Genomic DNA, 22,555 nt, shown 5'->3' with positions numbered 1-22,555 from the left:
CTGGCCTTTTCTCTTCTCAATCAGAACCAAAATAAAAGCAAAAATACTTTTAGGTGTTAACTGGTGCTATGAACAACTACAAATTCTACTACAGACAATATCGGGGATAGTAAAAACATAACTCCATTAACACTTAATTACGCTGAAACACAACCAACAGTATCTATGCGTATAGACACATCACACACGTCATTAAAGTCAAAGATCAAGCAGCTGAACAATGACAGCAAAATACTTACTAACATGTCTTTAACTTACCAAGCGTGCCTCAGTCTTAATGGTATTATATGACATTCAACTATTAATTTGTGTAAAAGTGTTTTTCTTTCTTTTACTGCTAATGGAAACTGTGGATAGAAACATCAAACACTTACTGAAACATTATGTGTATAATAATCGATGCGGTAAACACAATTTCTCACCCATCTTCTGTCTGCAAACACTCAAACTTGAAGTGCGGAAACTAAAATCTTTCTCACTTGCTGTAAGTGTTCTTACAGATGTATGGTATTAAGAAATGAAAGAACAAAACTTTTAAATGATTAGCTTGCCAGGTAAAGAGCTCTTACTTTGACACTAAACAGATAAATAAATAAAAGGTTAATACACATGTGTATGTAACACATCAGACACCATACAAGCAAAAGATAAGCTCAAACGCCAAACACACATGTAGACACAGAAAAATCACCAAAAAACAGAAAACACAAAAACATTAATCAGTGTTCTTCAGGAAAAGATACGGAGATTTCACAATATTCTAGTTGTTTTAACGGTGTTCAGAATGGGATGAAAATCTGTGTTGAGATGTCAATGGATTTGCAGAGCTGGGATATATTCTCTATATATAGACTTTCACACACATTTATCAACAGTAGCAATTCTTTTTAAAATGCAAATTTGGGCTAGTTATTTAACCAACAAAGAGGCCAAAAAGCAATTTAATATGTTTCTTGCTGATAAATTTGCATGGAGGTCTAAGGCATCGTAAGAGTTTTTTGTTTTTTGTTGTTATTAAAAACAATTTTAATTTTAGTAAAGCAAATAAAAAAGTCAAGTTAATCCAAATATAGACAAAGCAGTGGGTGTGAAAGCTGAGATCAGAATCAGGATCAGAATGCCATTACTGTCAAAACGAGATGAGCAGCAATGTAAATGTTCACATGTCATTCAAAGTAATCACATCCTGAATCATTCATGTGTGATATAATGTAAACAAATATATTTCATACATATTATACACATATATGTCATAGCTTGCATAAAAAGTTGAAGGTCTATGTGGATTGATTCGCTTTTAGGGCCAGCCTCAAGTACTCACTTAAGGGACTAAAGTGTTTGGCATTTGTGCATTTACTTTTTTTTCTGCTGTTAGTCAGGATGCTGTTAGTCAGTTCCCATAGTTACATTATGAGGCAGTTTTCTCAACTGGTTTCAATCTATTATGTGCTGTGATTTAGGTCCATATTTTTGGTCAACTCCTCTTTTGCCTCTTGATCTGTTTGGTTAAAGTTGGCTAGTGTTAGATAGTGACCTCATCTACTACAAAATCTTTTAGGCTGGTCAATTCCAGGCAATTTCTACGGCGTGAATAGCCAGTCCCCAAGTCACCAGTCTATCGCAGGGCCAACACAGGTAGATAAACAACATTTCATGCTCACACACATACACCTAAGGCCACTTTAGAGTTCCCAATTAAACTAACAAGCACATCTTTGGAATGTGGGAGAAAAACTGCATAGGTACAGGGAGAACAAGCAATCTCCACACATAAAGGCCCCAGTCAGATTTAAACCAGGAACCTTTTGCTGTTAGGTGACAGTGCTGGATGAGTGACAGATGGATGGTATACAAGACTGGGAACTGCCCACCTCAGTTCCACCTCTTTGTCCATTTGTATTAGCTATACATACATGGACTCTGTTCCTGCCAAAATAGCCATGCAGTCTCCATTGTGAGCTTTAAAACCACTGTTTTGTGTGTTGAGTGACCTCAAAAAGGAGTATATCCCTATATTTACAGCTGATGAGTAGAACTTGTAGTACACCTAATTGACAAAACTTAGTATCTGGCCTTCAATGTGACATTTTTAAAACATACTCACTGCATCGATCTAACATTAACATTGAATGTAATCAAAAGCAATATCTACAAATGACCACATCTGAAAATAGCATTAATTATAATAAGTAGTACTTATTGATTGATTTTGTCTCCATCACTTTGTATGAATAATAATGTTGGCATGTATGGAAATGTAGTATGGAAAGTATTCAGACCCCTTTAAATTTTTCACTCTTTGTTATACTGCAGCCATTTGCTAAAATCATTAAAGTTTTTCCTTACTTATGTGCACACAGCACCCTATATTGACAGAAATACAAAGAATTGTTGACATTTTTGCAGATTTATTAAAAAAAAGAAAATGTTTTTTTTCCCATGGTATGTATGGTCATGGTTTTTTTCCATGGTATGTATGGAGAACCAAGAGGTGTCATCAAAAAAAGGTCTGTGTATCTTGGATTTTATTTCTTAAAAAAACAAAAGTACTTATTTTTGATTTTCATTTTAAAATAATAAAATCTAAATTAAAATACGAGACACTTTACATTTTTGTGGGTCTGAATTGAGTTTCTGAAATGTGAAAATTACTTTAATTATCTTTTACTACTTAGTGTAGCAAAATAACAAAATAATGCATCCATAGACTGGATGTTGTCTTTGTTTCCTTCTTGTATTTAATGGAGACATGCTGCCTGCTACTGGCTGGAGCATTGTCACCACTGTTACGTCCAATGGGGTGTTTTTGTTTTTTTCTGTCCTTTGTTTCAGATGCCCAATCAACAGGGACCTTCTCCTGATCAGCTGCACCTGGTCATCTGCTGAGGGTATAAGGGTGCCCTTCCTCCACTCAGTTTTGTTGTAAATGAATTTGTAAATAAATGTAAAACTTGTTTTAATCCACTTGCTTATGCTGTCATATTGATACCCCCTGAGCTAGGGTCTACTGTTTTTGATTTATACTAATCGTGTGTTTGAGCGAACACATCCTGCAGCTACGTGTGCCACTACCAACACTGTCCATTACTGGTGTGTTAGATTAACTGGTGCTTGGGTCAACTGGTTGCGACCTCGGCACAGATACAGATACAGATGTTAGGTACTGTAGGCATGTTTTTTTACGAACAAGGAAGTAAACATTGGAATTTCTTCTTCCATAACTTTCCATTTTTAATAATTTCAGGAGTAACAATAAATGTGACAGCCTGGTTGCATTTTGGCCATGTTGGCTAAAAGGTTGAAGCAAGGCAACCGGAATTTTCTTGAAGATGTTTTGCTGCTCTTGCGAGCAGCCTCATAAGATTTAATTGATTGGTGGGGAAAACATGGTTTATATGTGGTGGAGGACCTCAGTGGTCTGTGGAAAATTCACAAATAATAGCTCCATACTTACCTGTGTTGTCTGGCTGACTGTGTCTGGTGTGGCTAACAACGATGAGACTACAGGGGTGGGACAGGTTGACAGCCCATTGTTCTTGCTGGGCACGTGACTTGGAGTGAAACTTCCTGGGAATGGATGGAAGCACTGAATTGTATGTGGTAGAAAGGTGATGTCTGAGTCCACCCCATGTGTTAAGGGAAGGTTTTTCCAGCTTAACATAGATGGCTTCCTTGATTCCTCTTTCATACCAACCTTCCTAGTGTCCTTTCTCTTTGAGGTGGAGGTGAACAGCTGAGTCTTGTCCTGTCAGGTGGCTCTCCTGTGCTGAGCCATTCTTCTGTGGAGTGGTGGTTTAGTTTCTCTAATGTACAGATAAGAGCATTCCTCACTGGACTGCATATATGACATTGCTGTGTTTCTCCCTGGAGTATTATCCTTCGGGTGAACCAGTTTCTGTCTCAGTATTGTCATGGGGTTAAAATAAACAAGGATGTTAAGGAAATCCTTCTTCTTCCCCTCGGAGCTGGTCGGTACAGTTTGTGCTCTGTGCTGCAGGGTTCTGATGACTCCCATCTTATTTTCCAGTGGGTGGTGGGAGTCAAACAACAAGTGTGTGTGGGTTTTCCTGTATACCTCCATATTGAGGCTTCTGTCCTCCTCAATGTGTGACTGTGCAGTCCAAAAAGGCCAAATTGTTGTCCCTGGTGTCCTTGATTTTGTTGTCCACTGCGTTGATGTGTTCTGTGAATCGTTTCACTTCATAGGTCTTGATTTTGACCCAGGTGTCATCCACACATCTAAACCAGTGGGTCGGAGTGGATCCAAGAAAGGAACACATCGTCATACAACGTGTCTAAGCCATTGGCTGAAATCCTGACACCACTGATGGGAAACACAGTACACCACATCCACAATTCACAGGACTTTGTGAACAAGGTGGAGAAGATCCAAATGACCCAGACGACACCATGGTCTCATTTGACGTGACCTGCATCCCTACCTCAGAAGCCACAGGTATGGTAAAGAGATGCCTCACACAAGACAACACACTTAAGAACAGAACCAACCTCACACCAGACCACGTCTGTGACCTGCTGGATTTCTGCTTGACCACAACTTCTTTCCAGACATTCAATGGGAGCTTTTACAGACATAAACACAGCTGTGCTATGGGATCACTCTAATTGTGGCTTATTTCTACATGGAGAAAGTGGAGTGAAGAGCCCTGAGTTCCTTTCCTGTAACCACCCCCATCCACTGGTTTAGATAAAGGGATGACACCAGGGTCAAAATCAAGACCTATGAAGTGCAATGGTTCACAGAACACATCAACACAGTGGACAACAACATCAAGTTTACTCAGGAGGACATCTGCATGTAGGCTACAAAGACCTGCAGGTAGGCTGCACAGTGATATGATAGATAATAGAAAACCACCTAGCGGCGCAGATGATTTTTTTTTTTCAAGTGGTTGTGCAATCCCAAATGTGTCATGCCTACTCTGCTACTGGTTGTGGTAACCTTGTGGACTGACTACCTGTGTATTGCTAGAGGACAGCACCTGCCTCTGGCTAGCGGTCCTCAGGAGCCTTCTCCAGTGTCTTCAACTCCCCCACCTACCACTAGTGGCCTGGAGGAGCTGATGCAGCTTGGACATACTCGTTTGTTTTCTGAGGAGCGCCAGCGTCGTGTCAGGGAGGACAGATGTATATGAAGCTGCCTTGCCCCATGGTGGCTAATGCACTGGATGGGAGGCTGCTGTGTCGAGTCACTCACTGCACCAGTGGGCCTTCAGATCTCAGGTAATCACACTGAACAACTTACCTTTAATCTGATAGACTCACCACAGTTTCCTCTAATTTTGGATCACCTGTAACCCACACATTGACTGGGTCACATGCAAGATTCTGAGTTGGAGCAATTTTTGTTTGGCTCTTTCGCAACTTTGTTTTTTCGCAACTTTTCAAATGGAACAATACCATTCACAGTTGTGCCTTTTCTAGAAAGTTCTTGCCTTCCTCCTGTATCATTGGAGTAGTAGCCTGGGAAATTAAAGATGAGGTAAAACAGGCTGTTTTAGTAGTACAGATTCCTACTGCCTGCCCGGACAATTGTCTGTTTGTCACAGTTACACTTCGTTCCTGGGTGATCCATTGGGCTCACACGTCCCGGCTCACTTGCCATCCTAGAGTGCGATGCACTCTGTGTTTCCTTCAACAGCGGTTATGGTGGCCATCCATGTCTAAGGAGGTGAGAGAGTTTGTCGTTGCTTGTCCAGTTTGTTTCCAGAGCAAATCCTTTTGCCGTTTCCCAATGGGACCCCTGCACCCTCTCCCTATCTCTCAACAACCTTGGTCCCATATATCTCTTGATTTTGTCACTGGTCTCCTCATCTCTGAAGGTAACAGAGAAATTTTTTCAATAGTTGACTGGATATCACCCCTAATCTAATGGACAGACTGAAAGATACAATCAGGAACTGGAAACTGGATGACACTGTTTGGCATCACAGAGCCCTGCCAGTTGTACTAAGCAACTTCTGTGGATAGAGTATGCTCATAACTCTTTGCCTGTTTCTGCTACAGGGTTGCCACCATGTCTTCAGGTACCAGCCGCCATTGTTTCTGAAACTGGAGCAGGAGGTGAGGGTCCCTTTTGCCACAGCCCTCATCAGTAGATGTCACATCACATGGAGGAGGGCTTAGGTTGCCCTGCTCCGCACCTCTGAGCTGTATATGAAGCAGGCTAATTGTCGACGGACACAAGCTCCCTCCTATCGAGTTGGTCAAAGAGTCTGGCTATCTATGTGAGATCTGCCTCTACGAGTAGAGTCTGGCAGGTTGGCCACCAAATTCATCGGCTCATTGTCTATCTCCAAATCTTGCTGCCATTCAGCTGTGCCTCCCATGCACTATGGGGATCAACCCAACATTCCACTTATCCAGAGTCAAGCCAACTAAGGTTAGTCTTTTGGTTCCCTCCTCCAGACTCCCTCCTCCCCCCTGAGTTGTTGATTGAGAATTGGTGTATTTGGTGGGGCGTTTACTGGCGGTCTTTAGAAGAGGTTTGGGTAATCAGTGCCTGGTTGACTGGGAGGGGTATGGTCCCGAGATCTTGGGATCTTGGGTTACTGTGATGGTCTGTGTGATTTGGACTGTTCACTTCCTGTTTAATTTTGAAATGTGTCTATTTGCCTATTCGAATAAAGTCTTGGATTTAGGTATTTGTGATCATACTCGCCCATGTCTCTCTGACTAATCAGAAGGCTTGTTATTGAGCTCATAAGAAAGGATAAATGCAGAAACTACATGCATTTTGGAATCGAATTTGAAAATGATTATAAAATGATTTCCTTTATAATAATTTATAAATCCCATTATTTATTTCTCATTTTCAAATTGATTTTACAATTACATAATCTAATAATTAATTATGGAATTTCTCCTTTTAATCCTTATTATAGTATTAAATTAACAAAACATTTTTCAATTTAGATGATTTATTTATGGATTAATTTATCTATTTGTAATTAGATTTGGTAATTTCGAATTTCACATTTATATAGTCATTTTCAAAATGTTTTAAACCTTTTTCGATGACACCCCTGCCTGGAAAAGAAAGTAAATGTGTGTGTTGAACAATTTGCTCAGTAGTAGATGTTCCAGTCTGCCAAAAGTTCCCCAGTGACCACCACAAAGTCCAAAATAGAAGGTAGGAGTGGTTCTAGAGCAGGGGTGCCCACACTTTATTTTGGCTTACAGGCTACTTTTTACAATGTAGTCAAAATGATCTACCTACACTAATCAACCTAGTCAAGTCTGTGTCTTGGGGCAGGCTGTGGGTATCAAGTGAATAGAGGGGGTGGTAAATGAATTATAATAAATGGCAATAAAAAAATTGTGTATTTTAACCCTTAAAATTAGCTGACACTGGGCAAAGTTTTCCTACTTTAGTTTAACTTTAAACCATCATTAATGGATGGCAGTAGCTAACTAGTTAATTCACTTAAGTGACATCCACATGCAGAGTCTGAACTCCCAGAGTCCGGCAGTACAGCCCTGTTTCTCCAGGGCGCATACAGCTTTGTTTGTTGTCATGGCCCACAAACCTGCGCGTTGTTTAAAGATCTTGTATCAACCGTTAGAGCTTATATTCCTCCGATCACTCATGCTACTACATACATACACAAACAAGCAATGACATAAATGATCAGGAGAAAGTGAGACATCTGTGGTTATAAAAAAAATCTTTGGAGCACCCTGAGGACATCTTAAACATTTTTGATATGCAGGCGATTGACCAACACCCCTTTATTGGGCACCCCTGTTCTAGGGGATCACTCATGTAAGACTTTCACTTGGAAACCTATATTTGATACTTTTGTCTTGATCTGCTGTTTATTTTTTCCACTTTTGCAAGATCATTTTCAGTGTCTTGGTTAGGTTAAGGAAAAAGATTATGGTTTGGTCTCAGATCTTAGGTACCGCTGTAACAAAAACTGGTATGATCCCATGCATCTTTACGGAGTAATAGCACATTTAACACAGTCCCTATTGAACTAATCCAGAAAGGACAGATGGTCATTTCAAAATCTGCTAAATCTGTCTTATTATGTTGGCTGTCCTAATAATGAAAACTGCCATGAACAGTACTCTTGATATGCACATTTTTTGCATTTTTCTTGGTGAGGACAGGCTGTCACAAATTCACAGCAACTGTTGTTGTACCAAATCACTGCTATTGACAACTATCAAAACTATTACTGACTAACAGGCAACTGCTTTTACACACTAAACTTAGATACACACAGAGGGAGATTGTCCTGACTCCAAGTCCCTAGCCTCCTATAGGTGCTTTATAAAGAAACAAAACCACTGTTAAATTGCTTAAATTGCTGTTCCCCATGGCCTCTGGGGCACTGGCTCCAAAAGCAAGTCAATTTCCAAAGATGTGTGTGATTAAATGTAAATATTTCATGGCATTTTGTGGTTATAACAAGAACCAATAGCCTCTCCCTTTAAGGGATTTTCCATATGTGTCTGTGATGATGGGTGTCTTTTGGTTCTGCTATGCCAGTGGATGTATAGTTTTAGGTTAGTACTTAACTGGCAGGCACAGTGCGTTTGAAGTACAAAATGCAAACAGTGCAAGAGTTCAACAAGAGTTCAATTCAGACAGTACCAGCTATGAACCAGGCTAGTCTTTCAAAAGCAGAGGTTTCTGTACAATAGTGCAGAGCCATAAATCTAGGAAAAAAACCATACTGCTTCAATAGTAAGGCGGAGTCAAATTAACCAGAAAGTGAGGAGAGGTTATGATGCAAATTCTAAGCTAATGGTGATTAATACTGTAGAATGATCAAACAGTTCTCAAGCACCCAAGATATAGGGTGTCAGAGTGTATAACGCAGTTTTAAAGATGCTAACAGACAAAGAGCCATATGAGCCATAGTTGGCTATTTTAAACTATTTATTGCACTATGTCATGTATCCTGTTTTGGCCTGCAGTGAGGGTGCTGCATATGGACAAGGACGCACATAAAGAAGAGCAGTGAAAAAAGAGGCAGCAGTTATGGATGGTGAGTGAGAGTTTGTCGGCTTGCTTATTACCTGGGTACTCGGGGTGGGACAGGCGCAAGACGGGGTTGCACTAGGATGGACTGACGCCTCCCCTAAGAGAAATCACCGTATCTCATCAACACAGAGGGAGAGGAGAGGAAAGAGAGGAGAAGGAGGATAAAGCAAAGGGAGGAGGGACAAAGCAAAAGGAGGAGAGTTTGTGTGCAAGTCAGGGGTGCAACACAAACAATACAGACACAATTCGTGACACAAAGTCAACAGAAAACATAAATACACACATGGAAGTCTTCCAAACACACACACACACACACACACACACACACACACACACACACACACACACACAATTTTAACAACCTAGAAGCAGTGTGCCATGCTGTGTGTCATTAACAAAAATCATGCATATAAGAAGAGAGGCAATATATCATGCACTCCGGTTGACATTTGAAAGCAGATTAATCCCCTGCAGTTCAGAAGGGTGAGAAAAACGCATTCTTATGTCAAACATACATTGCTACTACAAACACTTGGAAAACCCAAAAATCCTATTACGGTAATAGCAAGATAATATATTAAAACACCATAGAGAAAATACACACTCCCTTAACACACACACATACACACATTCAAGAAATTTTAGCAGACATATATTGTGATTAAAATGAATGAAAAACTGTTCCACCCCCCCCTTCATTTCCTTCATCTTCATCTTCTATACTTACAAAACATAATATGCATAAACTTCATGTACTTAAGCAAGGCTTAACTCGTGATGAATTATTGCATTAATTTATTATGTAGTAGTGTTATGAGAGTACCTCAAACTTACTTTATCATTAATTAAGGAATGTTTCTTCATAGTTTCTTCATACATAGATTGATACAGCACCAAATTCACTTGATTTCACATATTTTACTGTTGCTGTTGGTCCTAGTAGCTACAAGAAATTTCTTTTCTAGCTGGAATTTTACAGCATAGACAGAAAATAAGACATGCTTAAGTTCTTTGCAGAGTTAGCCGAGCTGAACATAACAAGTCCACCAGTATCCAATAACTTCTGAAGCTTTCTAATCATGACAAAGTTGTGATATCACAAAGGTAAAGCAGCTGCAGCACTTAAGGATAACTGCAGGTGCTTTGCAGAGTATTAAAGTCATCTGACATGACAACAGTCTGTAGTGCTGGCTTAAAGTTAACAAGATTTCTAAGTAGCATGCATTGTTTTAAGTCCAGCATGCACTATGTCAAGGCAACACTGCACAGCACTGCATATAGGGTGCACCCAATGTCATGTAGATTTGCCACAGGTCTAGCAATATGTGACAATATTTCTCATCAAGTTGCACAAGTGTTTTGCACAGACAGACTGGGATGTGTTAAAAGTTACAGCATATCTGGAGGACTCTTCTGCTAAAATAAAGGTTAATGCTGTGTCTGTGACTGGATACATCAGCACTTGTGTTGAGAACGCCATGAACGTCAGAAAGTTTCTTAAACAAAAACCCTGGGTTGACATTCTGTACATGTACGTTACATTATGCTGCATGCCTGATCTCTTGCATTTACAGTGGGTACGAAAAGTATTCAGACACCCTTACATTTTTTACTCTATTGCTATATTGCTTTATTGCAGCCAGTTGCTGAAATAAGTTAAGTTCATTTTTTTCCTAATTAATGTACACACAGCACCCCATATTGACAGAAAAACACAGAATTGTTGACATTTTTGCAGATTTATTAAAAAAGAAAAACTGAAATATCACATGGTCCTAAGTATTCAGAGCCTTTGCTGTGACACTCATATATTGAACTCAGGTTCGTCCATTTCTTCTGATCATCCTTCAGATGGTTCTACACCTTCATCTGAGTCCAGCTGTGTTAGATGATACTGATTGGACTTGATGAGGAAAGACACACACCTGTCTGTATAAGACCTTACAGCTCAATATGCATGTAAGAGCAAATGAGGATCATGAGGTCAAAGGAACTGCCTGAAGAGCTCAGAGACACAACTGTGGCAGGGCACAGACCTGGCCAATGTTACAAAACATTTCTGCTGCACTTAATGTTAGATCACTGTGGCTGAGCTCCAGAGATGCATTTGGGAGATGGGAGAAACTTGTAGAAAGTCAACAATCACTGCAGACCTCCACCAGTCGGGGCTTTGTGGCCCTACAGAAGCCTCTGCTCTCCTTGCAAAAAAAAAAAAAACACCTGACTCCAAGATGGTGAGAAATAAGATTCTCAGGTCTGATGAGACCAAGATAGAACTTTTTGGCTTAAATTCTAAGAGGTATGTGTGGAGAAAACCAGGCACTGCTCATCACCTGTCCAATACAGTTCCAATATTGAAGCATGGTGGTGGCAGCATCATGCAGTGGGGGTGTTTTTCAGCTGCAGGGACAGGAAGACTGGTTGCAATCGAGGAAAAGATGAATGCCAAGTACAGGGATGCACTGGAAAACCTTCTCGAGAGTGCTCAGGACCTCAGACTGGACCGAATGTTTACTTTAAAGCAAGACAATGACCCTACGCACACAGCTAACAAAACAAAGGAGTGGCTTCACAACAACTGTTCTTGAATGGCCCAGCAAGAGCCCTGACTTAAACCCAATTGAGCATCTCTGGAGAGACCTAAAAGCAGCTATCCACCAACATTTACCATCCAACCTGCCAGAACTGGAGAGAGACTGCAAGGGGGAATAGCAGAGGATCCCCAAATCCAGGTGTGAAAAACTTGGCTGTATTAGATCAAAAGGGTGCTTCTACTAAATACTGAGCAAAGAGTCTGAATACTTAGGACCATGTGATATTTCACTTTTTCTTTTTTAATAAATCTGTAAAAATGTCAACAATTCTGTGTTTTTCTGTCAGTATGGGGTGCTGTGTGTACATTAATGAGGGAAAAAACTTAAATGATTTTAGCAAATGGCTGCAATATAAAAGAGTGAAAAACTTAAGGGGGTCTGAATACTTTCTGTACCCACTGTAGGTCGGGCAATGAAACAGAGTACCAGACAGCAAAATACAGACTGAGGAAAGCCATAACAGAGGCCGAAAGAAAGTGCAAAAACTGCTGCTGTCCATAGATCCCTCTCCCACTTGGAAAACAAGGACACTTACATCAGGATGCTTTTTGTAGATTACAGCTCTGCTTTCAACATGGTAATTTCTCACAAACTCACCCACAAACTTTTAATGCTTGGACTGCATCCCACACTAGTGACTAGTTGAAGGACTTCCTGACTAGCAGGCTGCAGTCTGTCAGATTTCCTGTCAGCACCATAAGCAATACTAGCACTCCACAGCGATGCAATCTTAGCTCCATTCGCTACACACTTTTCATACATGACTGTGTTGCTTCCACTGCAGCTACAGGATGCATAACTGGCAGAGATGAATCAGCCTGCAGGAGGGAGGTGGCCAGACTGTGAAGAGCAACCTCACCCTTAACACAGACAAGGGAGATTATAGTGGACATGGGAAAGGAAAGGGGAACTCTCAGGCCACTCTTCATCTGGGAGCTTGAAGTAAGGAGAGTTTCAAATATCTGGGCATCCATATTAGTGAAGACCTTACTTGGACACTCAACACCACCCAGCTGGTCAAAAGGGCACAACAGTGGCTATACTTCCTGAGGAGCCGGAGGCAGTTTGGCATAGCACCGAAGATCCACAGCTGTGGAGGGCATCCTGACCATTTGCATCACCATGTTATACAGCAACACCACCAAAATTGTCCAATACCCCTGCAGTGTGGTGAAGACTGCTGAGACGATCACAAGGAGCAACAGAGGAACAAAAGGACCCAGAGACTGAGGAACTCTTTCTTCCCCTTAGCCATTAGACTTTTATATAGTTAATGTTTAATAGTGAAACATTCATTGAGGAAACATGTTTCCTTAATGTGCATGAAAAAATAAACACCTGGAACCTTGAAGTAGCCAATGGGGATTAATTTCCCTACATGAATTTATAAAGTAAACCATCATCCTGCTCTTAATCTTAAATGACATGACAGACAAAATATGCAAGCACTTGTCTTCGCTTTTCACCAGCCTCAGCTGTCTCTTCCTAAACTTCAGCTGCTGCTTTAACAGCCCACTGAAAATATTTTTTCATAACCATCTTGATAAAGGCAGTAAATGTTCAGTGTCAAATTGAAATGAAAGTGATCCACTCATGCTAGCATTTGGGACGGATTAGTCGCTGTGTGCAGCAGAGAAAAAAAGAAAGAACATGGTTTAGTGAAGAGGAAGAGGACTGATGGCGGATGGAGACATTCTCCTGCTTGGCTAAATGATAAAATGCAAATGTTAGGATGGCTCACAAATGATATTCTGGCATGTGTGTGGAAAACACTATTAGTCCACACAGTCAGAACAAAGACAAGCCATGTCATCGCCAGTTAAAACTTAAAGTGAGGCAATCACACTTTATTGAAACGTGATTGCCTCCCTTTTACAGGTATTAGGTAAATATTTAGATTACTGTCTAAGATGTTGTGTAAAATTTAGGTGTAAGTGTAAATAAGTGTATTTGTTAAATTTTACTCCAGGTATAGAGTGAACTGGCTCCGGGTATCAATTCCTGGCATAGGCATCTGTAATGTTGTCATGTGAATAGAACCAACACCTAACCACAATAGCTCTCTACTACTACTACTACAGCAGCACATTTCCTTCCTTTTTGCAGTATTTTTTAGTTATATAAATGTTATCATTTGTGCATATTAGGAAATACAATCATATAAATAATAATAAACGCTTGCATTTCAATAGGGCTCTCGCACGTTTCGTGCTGGGGCACTAATTAATAATTATATTAGGACATTTATTGAATGAATGAATGAATTTAAAAATTCCTTAGGGAACATTTGTGGTGCCAAATCAATTAACTTTGAAGTAACTATGAATTAACAATCCTTCACTAATGATGACGTAGGTGTGAAGCAATCACTTGTAGCTACTATTCAGCAACAGACTTCTGCACCCCTGCTGCTCTAAGGAAAGGTACAGGAAACCATTCCTGCTGTTCACCGGCTTCAAACTTCTTCAGTTACATTAACTGTGTATTTATGTGATGTGTGTTGCTATGTGTGTATATGTATGTGTATGTATATGAGTTATTCCTTTATATATTGTATTTATTGTCACTTCTTTGATATATGATGCTGCTACATCAACCTAAACGTAAATCTTAATTTTACATTGACTTCATAATTGGTTCATAGTGATATAGCAAGACCATGATCATCTCAGGGAGATGAGATGCTATGGTGGCTGCACAACTGCTAAACCCACAGCATGAAGGCAAGAAGCAGCAAACGCACAAGCCTGAGAACAGAAGTTAGTCACAATGGAAGTCAGCCCAATAACGGATGTTGGCAAAACTGTTACTGCCTACAAGGTAAATGAGGAGGAGAGGGTTTGCACGTATATATAAAAAAAAAAAAATAGGTGACACATTGCTCACTAGCCACAATTGCTGTTGTCATTATAATCTGCAACTAACATTACTCATCATAAATTGAGCAGAGAAATTAATGAATTAAAAATTAATTGTATATATATAAAGCCTCATGGATTATTTTGCAGTATCACAGAGAGAGTAGCTTGGCTGCAGATTTCTGTAAAACCTGACTGTCAGAAAATTAAAAGACATGAATGCAGATTATATTTGTAGTTAAATATGGCTACAAATAATTGTTGGACAATGGCTCAGATGTTTGTTGTAAATACGACATGTCATAAAAGCTCATCTTAGCTTGACTTATGCATGAATAATTTATGTCTGCTCTGGTCATAGAAGATACACTTTATACTTGACAATGTTTAATTTCATATGCACTCATATACATATAACCATGATCTTCTGTATCTGAGTTTTGTCCCTTACACTATTCCCGCAGGTCAGATGCCCACCCAATCATTACCAGTCAAGTTGCACTTTTGTTGCCAAGTCAAGTGCACACCTTCCTGAGGGTAGAAATAATTTATGATATGTCCATTATATGTTAAAAAAGCAATATGGAAGTCTTTATGATTTTGGAGAAAACAAGTAGTAGTGCAGCTATAGCAACTATTGTGTTTGTAGTGTAGCCATAGCAATGCTTGTTGCTTTGAAGTGCAGCTATAGCAACGGTTTGTTTATTATTTCTGATTGCCCATCGGAACCCGCACGCCATGTCGGTTTACAACCTAATAGTTCTAATAGTTCACCTGAAAGTTCCTAAGAGTTACTAATAGTTCTAATGGTTCTGATGGTTTCTAACAGATCACCTAACAGAAACTAAAAGTTTCTGAAAGTTCGTGATAGTTCAGCTGAAAGTTAGTTCAGCTGACAGTTCATGTAGTATGTGTGTGTGAAATAGTGTGGAAACTACGAGTTGTATCCACCGTGCTTGTTCCGACAACCCGTCCAGAGGGCAGACTAATGAGGAGTAAATCTGGACACTGCTTATGTTTACATTGTACTTTTACAGTGTATTTTAAATAATAAAAAATGTGTTGTTGCATGTACTTTAAAGTCTTGCCTTCCAAAATGCTATACTAAAGATCAGCTGTGCTTTTCAGGGTGATGTAGTTCTCTACAGCTGATTCCCATTGCAGAGGAGGTGTCAACCCCTTTGTCTCTGCAGTTCTTCAAAGCATGCTTGCTGTTCATCTTCACCAGGAGTTTCTGGTGCTGGCTGTCAAGCTGGCTCAGGATTTGTGCAGATCCTGGGGATCCATAATTCGCACCAATAAAACTACAAGAAAGTACAGAAAAAAAGTGACTGTATGACATCAGCAATTAAAAAAAATTTTTTTGGAGTTTTTCACAAGACAAAGATGCAGAGGCACCAAAAGACAAAAAAAATGTCAACTTGATATTAAGTAACAATAACCTTAAATCAGTAAGTAACAAATATTAAAACAAGTAAAACTCATTGAAGTATGTCAGACAAAGATATAGAAGATCCTGGTTATATATTGATGCTTATCAAACAATAATTAAACAATTTAAAGTATAAAGTGTATTTTGTATAACCAGAGGGAACAGACACAACACAGAGTCCTGCTAAGACATGTCATATCTCAAGTCAATACCACATGCTTCAAGGCCATTTTCCAAAAACTAAAACCTAGCAATATTCAACTCAAATCTAATATCAGCATTCATGTCCATCAACTAATTTTGTCTTAACAATACAAAGTTGGATTCACAGTTGGCAGCCAAGCAAGCTGGCTCTGTAAGGCTGCAGTTAAAGGGAAAAAAAATCTATAAAATAATCCATAATGCTGTATATCTACATTAATTTTCTCTTCTCCAATTGTTTCTGCTGTGAGCGTAAAGGTCTTACGCTTCTTTCACTGTACTTTCTGTACATATTTATAGCTAATGGCAAAATTGCTGCAAAGAATATGACTTGCTATGAGTCGTCTAAAGGCAATTATCAGCATTGTTCATTTGTGACAAACATAGTGCCAGCAAAAACTGTAACTTTACTTACTTATCAAACAGGCAAATGTCCCCCCCTCATTCTCTTTGCAAGCAGAAAATTGTGGGTCTACCAGTGCCGTCCACATTCGTTGTTTCGCTGAATACCGTGTTTGCATTTGTGTTGTAGTTTTGCGTTGGTGCATCGTTATGTCAACAATGAATAAATCCAGCTACAATAAATAGAAATTCTTCATTAAATTGTCAAATAGTTATTGGTGTCTATATTAATTGTAGTTGCACAAAAATGACAACAGCTCAGGGACAGTTTAGATACAGTATGTTGATATCTAACGTACCCCCCCCCCTTTTTTAAAACTGTTTGGGGAAATAATAATATATATATGTATTTTATTTAGTGTATGCATGTATGGTTGTCTGAAATGGCAACATTATATTCTGGTGAATGGAAACACACTTCAAATATGTACATAATGAGCAAATAGCCTAATATAATGTGCAGCAAACATTCACCAAATATACAAATGTAAAGCTGCAAATAGTAGAAATAAAATCCTCGGAGGCCATAAACAAAGGACATAGCTCGCAAGTTGTCAGTGCTTCTGGAAATGTTTTGAAAATCAAGTGGTTTTGATTTTAATAAATGGGTCCAGGATTCTTTTTATTAGCCTTCCAATTCACATAATCTGACGGAATATATCAATTAATTTTGAAACGTTACACTAAATATGTGGTATAAGTGTGGAGACAAATTCTGAATCATATAATCAGTGGTTAAAACATGTAAGAATAGGTGCATACAGACAGAAGATTTTATATTACAATATAATACAAATATGTAATGTTGTGTTAACTTTGTTAGCCATAGATGTATCAGTAAAAAAGTCATACTTTTAGAAGCTGATAGAGTACAAGTCCAACAGCCATCAGGTTTTGCTGACACAACTAATAAACTGGAAAATATCAGCTTGCTGTTAGTTTTAAGTTTTCCAAACATTGTTTTGTAAAGTAAACACACACAGCTTGGCTGATTATTATTCATCATTTCCTAGGGCTGTGGGGTGTGTGTAGTCTGTATTTGACCCAGAAAAAATAAAAATTAATTTTGAAATTGGTTTGTGTTTGTGCTTGTGTTACTTCCTGTTTTATTTTATTGTGGGCAGCAGTGGCGCAGTGGTATAGCAGGGCTGTCCTGTAACTGGAAGGTTGGTGGTTTGATCCCAACTCCTCCCTAGTCACTGTTGTGTGTAAAAAAGGTTTCTATTATTATTATTATTATTATTTTGGTATTTCCTGTTTAGTTCTGCATCACTGACTCTCCTCTCATTTCAAGTGTCTTGACTTCCCTGCTCCCTGTGTTTATAGTCTGCGTCCTCCCTGCATTCGGTGCCAGTTTGTGTTGTCACATTGGGAATGTGTCTACGTCTCACCAGCCTTGACCTCGCGTGTTCTCCACGTTGCCTTGCCTTGTTTTTGATCCCGATTCCTCGCTAAGTATCTTGTTTTTGCCTTACCTAGTTTTGCCACTAATAGTGTGATTTTGAGTTTTGAACTTTGGACATTTGCCCTCCTGGCTAAAGAATAAAGACTTATTGTTAAACGCTGCTCTGAATCCTGCATCTGTGTCCACACAAATACAGTCTACTGTTAATTAAAGTAAAGAATAGCTTCTTCCGAACTTTTCTTTGTTAAGTTGAATTTAACATTAATTTAATGTCACCTAGGGCAATGTAACAAAAGCATAAGGCTTTAGTGAAAGTTGAACATTGTGAGATGGCAATGGCCCTGACGTTCCCTCTTCCAGCTTCAACCAGCAGACGGTTTACTTTGTGGTCATTTCTGGTTGCTCATATACATAAACAATAGATCTGTATAATGATGTATAATTAAAAACTCTGATGTATTATCTATGTGTTTATATACAGTGTATAATTGTAAATGTGGATAATTATTGAAAAAGAGAAAAGAACAATCCCAGCACTAAGCCAGGTTGCACTGTCCTAGTGGAAACCCAAAGCCACTTGTTGAACATTTTGATCTGGAAAAAAAATTTTGATCTTAATTTAGCACAATGTATTATGTTTGTATCAATACTAAATGGGTCAGAATAAATTGTTAATTACTTTTTATACTGTCAGGCTGACTTATTTTTACCCATTTTAACTGTAACTGATTACAGTTTGGAATCTGTTTCCAACCTTGAGCTTTGTTATATGACAGTTAGTCTTTTAACAATGTTTACGACTTTGAATTATGTCAGACTATTTGAATAAGCAGGCTTATAAAAAGCAAACGGCTAAGGAATAATTTGACCAGGTTTGAAGTTCGAAACCACTTCTCATATCTCATCAGAGACTTTGGTAGCTCCCAAAGTCACAGATAAACAAGCAACTTGCAGTCAGATCTATCACTGTTCATGGTCCCTGTAGAAATGATTCAGTTTCCATAACAACTGTAACAGTTGACAGACAAATATATCAAATATTTTGTTTTGGGGAAATAAAATTGCTCAGAATCTGTGATCATGTCCCATTCTCCCATTGAAATAAATAGTCTTAGGACTCATAGGAATCAGTTAAAGGGGCAGTGAAAATAACCATCTGACAGATAAAGGAAGTGGCTGCTGTGTCTAAATTGTCTTTGTCCACTATGGTTTTGGTATGGTATGGTATTTTGAGCTGATACTTGCGAACATTCACACCAGCCTCAACATTTGAAAAACTAACATACCAAGGTAAACATTATCACAGCTGCACATATTTTTTAATGGTTAGCATGTATGTTATTAAATTGACGTGTGTGTGTTCCATAGAAAATCGCTCCCACATGAATTTGCTGGGTCATGGTTTTAGGAAACATTTTTATGTTCAGCTTTTTGTAGTTCACTTGCATTTTTGGCACCACACGCTGATCACCATTTAGTTCAACTCACATCAAAACAGTCCAGATGGACTCTTACATGCTACAGAACTGAAGAAGTGGTCAGACAGAGGTTATCTACAGCTAATGAATGCAAACACTTTTTAGCTTCAGAGCTCCCACGTGTGCTGGCAGATGGATGGCAGTAAAATCCATACATAGGGACAGTTGAGAGGGACTACATACACACAGCAGCAGACAAAATCATAACAACAGCAGGGGAACAGGGAGTTGGGTGGAAGGGAACTGTACAGACTTGATGAGAAAAGAAGCAGTCTCACAGACCTGATCAGTGAAAATCCTGGTTTTTGGCTCAATAATGGCTCCTCCCCTTATCTCATCCTCCACAGCCATGAGTCTTGGATGCAGAGAGAAGGGCAGAGGTGGTGGTAGGGTGGGGTGACAAAAAAGAGAAGGAGTATTAGGAATTCAAAATGCTACTTAACGATATGTTGAGCAGCTGTGTCATATCCAATATTTAACATAACAACAGCCACAATGACAAGTTGCTGGTTACCTGAATTACCAAAACGCAAGGGAGGCAGGACAGACAAAAACCTTTCTTGAATGTGCAATTAGGCCCAACTGTGTGAAGGAATGGAACAAATTGTCCTGTAAATTGTCTATCTTACATGGACTGAACAAAGTATAGGTGAAAAAAAAGAAAGAAAAAAAACCTTTTGACAAATCATTTTAAATACTGCCCTTGCAACTACAAGTAGAAAACTGCTGCCGTTTCATTAGCCGGCAGACTGCCTGATTATCCAAGTGCCAAAGATTTTTAATTTAGAGCATGTTGTTCAAGAATCTATTATACAGTGACAAAGCCAACTTGTTAAATATTGTGATGGATGCCAAATAGACAAAAGACTTTCCACCTGTTTCCTGAGCTAAATTATTACATGATTATTGTAATATGTTATTCTCTGAGGAGTTTGTAGTAGAATGAACATACTTTAATCAAAATGTCCCATGATACTGTCTTTCTAGCACATTCATATCACTTTATTAACAACATGTGACAATAAAGAATCAAAATCCACAGGTAACGTTTCAAACTTTAATGTTTGAATGTTTTATTCCATTATAATATACAGTGTAAATAGTTATTTTATTTATTTCTATTTATTATTATTTAGTTTTTTACAAAATATGAAAATAGGAAAAGAGTCAGTTAGCCCCTAAGCACAGCCAAAAAAACAAGGAATGAATGTAACGGATTTACAGCATTCAGATTTTAACATGACTTCTATAAGGCAGACAATAATTTCTATGATTTTTGTTGGTGATATATGAAAATTCCTTCATTTTCTTTTCTTTAAATGTAAACTTACCTCTTAGGTAATATTGGTGCTTGATGTGTCTGAACAACAGTTTGCTTAAAACAAGAATTATTTGCAACACTTTTTACACAGGTCTATATAAGAGTGAGATAAAAACCCACGATTGTTGCTACAAGCCATGTCAATCACACACACATCAAGCCTTCATCACCACTATGAATTCATTTGCAAGATCATAAATAGCTGTAGTACAGCTGATCAATATATATTTGCTACAAAAGAGAAGAAGATGTGCTGTCGGTGTATTATCTATATCTCTGGAGAAGGAAAAAAGGAAAATAAGATTTTACTTTTAATAATAATTGTAATAACATTAATATTAATAATAAAAATAAAAATAATAATGAAATGATACTGCAAATATCTAAATTTCTTAAAACAACTACCTCGGATCACCATATCACTGGACACCAACAATGACGGACTGCAGAGTAAAAGTCATAACAAGCATGTACAGCAAAATCAAACAGAAATAAGAAAAATATTTTTCTGTTTTAATTAATAGACAATATCCTTTGAAATCAGATAAATTCACAAACACTGTACAGGCAAGCTAAAAATAAGAACACACTCTTAAACAGTTATGGTGTGTTGTCACTTGGGTATTTTTTCACTTCACAGTACTCCACACACTTTTTTTCTCTCTTTGCAGAGGCTCCTGGTAGATTTTGGTAGGAACGTCTCTTTATGTATGTACACAAAATACACTGCTCAAAAAAAGAGAACACTAACATCCTTGCTCTCAATGAATAAAATATTGAAAATCTTAATTCATTACATAGTGGAATACGCTGAGAACAAAATAAAATAAAAAAATGATCAATGTAAATCAATATTTTTAACCCATGGAGGTCTGGATTTGGAACCATACTCAAAATAAAAGTGGAAAATCACATTACAGGCTGATCCAACTTGAGTGGAAGTTCCTCAAGACAAGTCAAAATGAGGCTCAGTAGTGTGTGTGGCCTCCACGTGCCTGTATGACCTCCCTACAAAGCCCTGATGAGGTGGTGTATGTTGTCCTGAGGGATCTCCTCCCAGACCTGGATTAAAGCATCAGTCAACTCCTGGACAGTCTGTGGTGCAACATGGTGTTGGTGGATGGAACGAGACATGATGTCCCAGATGTGCTGGATTGTATTCAGGTCTGGGGAACGGGCAGGCCAGTCCATAGCGTCAATGCCTTCATCATGCAGGAACTGCTGACAACACTTCAGCCACATGAGGTCTAGCATTGTCATGCACCAGAAGGAACCCAGGGCCCACTGCACCAGCATATGGTCTCACAATGGGTCTGAGGATCTCATCCTGATACCTAATGGCAGTCAGGGTACCTCTGGCTAGCACATGGAGAGCTGTGTCTCCAAAGAAATGCTGGAGGATGTTGCAGGCAGCAGAAGGTTACATGTCACATGTGCTCAGTGTGAACCTGTTTTTATCTGTGAAGAGCACAGGGCGCCAATGGCAAATCTGCCATACCAATACCAATCACCCTGCACGGTGTTGGGCTGTAAGCACAAGCCCCACTTGTGGATGTGGGGCCCTCAAACCATCCTCATGGAGTCTGTTTCTGACAATTTGAGCAGAAACATGCACATTAGTGTCCTGCTGGAGGTCATGTTGCAGGGCTCTGGCAGTGCTCCTCCTTTGTGCAAGGAGGAGGCAGCGGTCCTGCGGCTTGTTGCCCTCCTACGGCCCCCTCAAAATCTCCTGGTGTACTGGCCTGTCTTATGGTGTCTCCTCCATGCTCTGGACACTGTGCTGACAGACACAGCAAACCTTGCCACAGCTCTCATTGATGTTTCATCCTGGATGAGCTGGACTCCCTG

The 22,555-nt window shown here is 39.1% G+C and overlaps 1 protein-coding gene across 5 annotated transcripts in view; it reads right to left on the bottom strand.

Annotated features, from left to right (window-relative positions):
* syngap1b (synaptic Ras GTPase activating protein 1b) overlaps positions 1 to 22,555 on the bottom strand; it is a 245,108-nt gene that overhangs the window by 6,000 nt on the left and 216,553 nt on the right. For 3 of the 5 annotated variants that reach the window (XM_028426624.1, XM_028426625.1, XM_028426630.1), the window contains one exon: positions 19,669 to 19,741. In XM_028426624.1, the coding sequence (XP_028282425.1) occupies positions 19,669 to 19,741 (73 nt within the window). Of the gene's footprint in view, positions 1 to 9,051; positions 9,114 to 19,668; positions 19,742 to 22,555 lie in introns of all 5 variants that reach the window. The other 2 variants (XM_028426626.1, XM_028426628.1) reach the window with 1 other exon arrangement.

Source organism: Parambassis ranga, chromosome 16 (genome assembly GCF_900634625.1).
Source record: "Parambassis ranga chromosome 16, fParRan2.1, whole genome shotgun sequence".
Classification (NCBI taxonomy): Eukaryota; Metazoa; Chordata; class Actinopteri; family Ambassidae; genus Parambassis; species Parambassis ranga.
The sequence above is the reverse complement of the archived record's forward strand: the minus strand, read 5'-3'. Positions and strand labels throughout refer to the sequence as shown.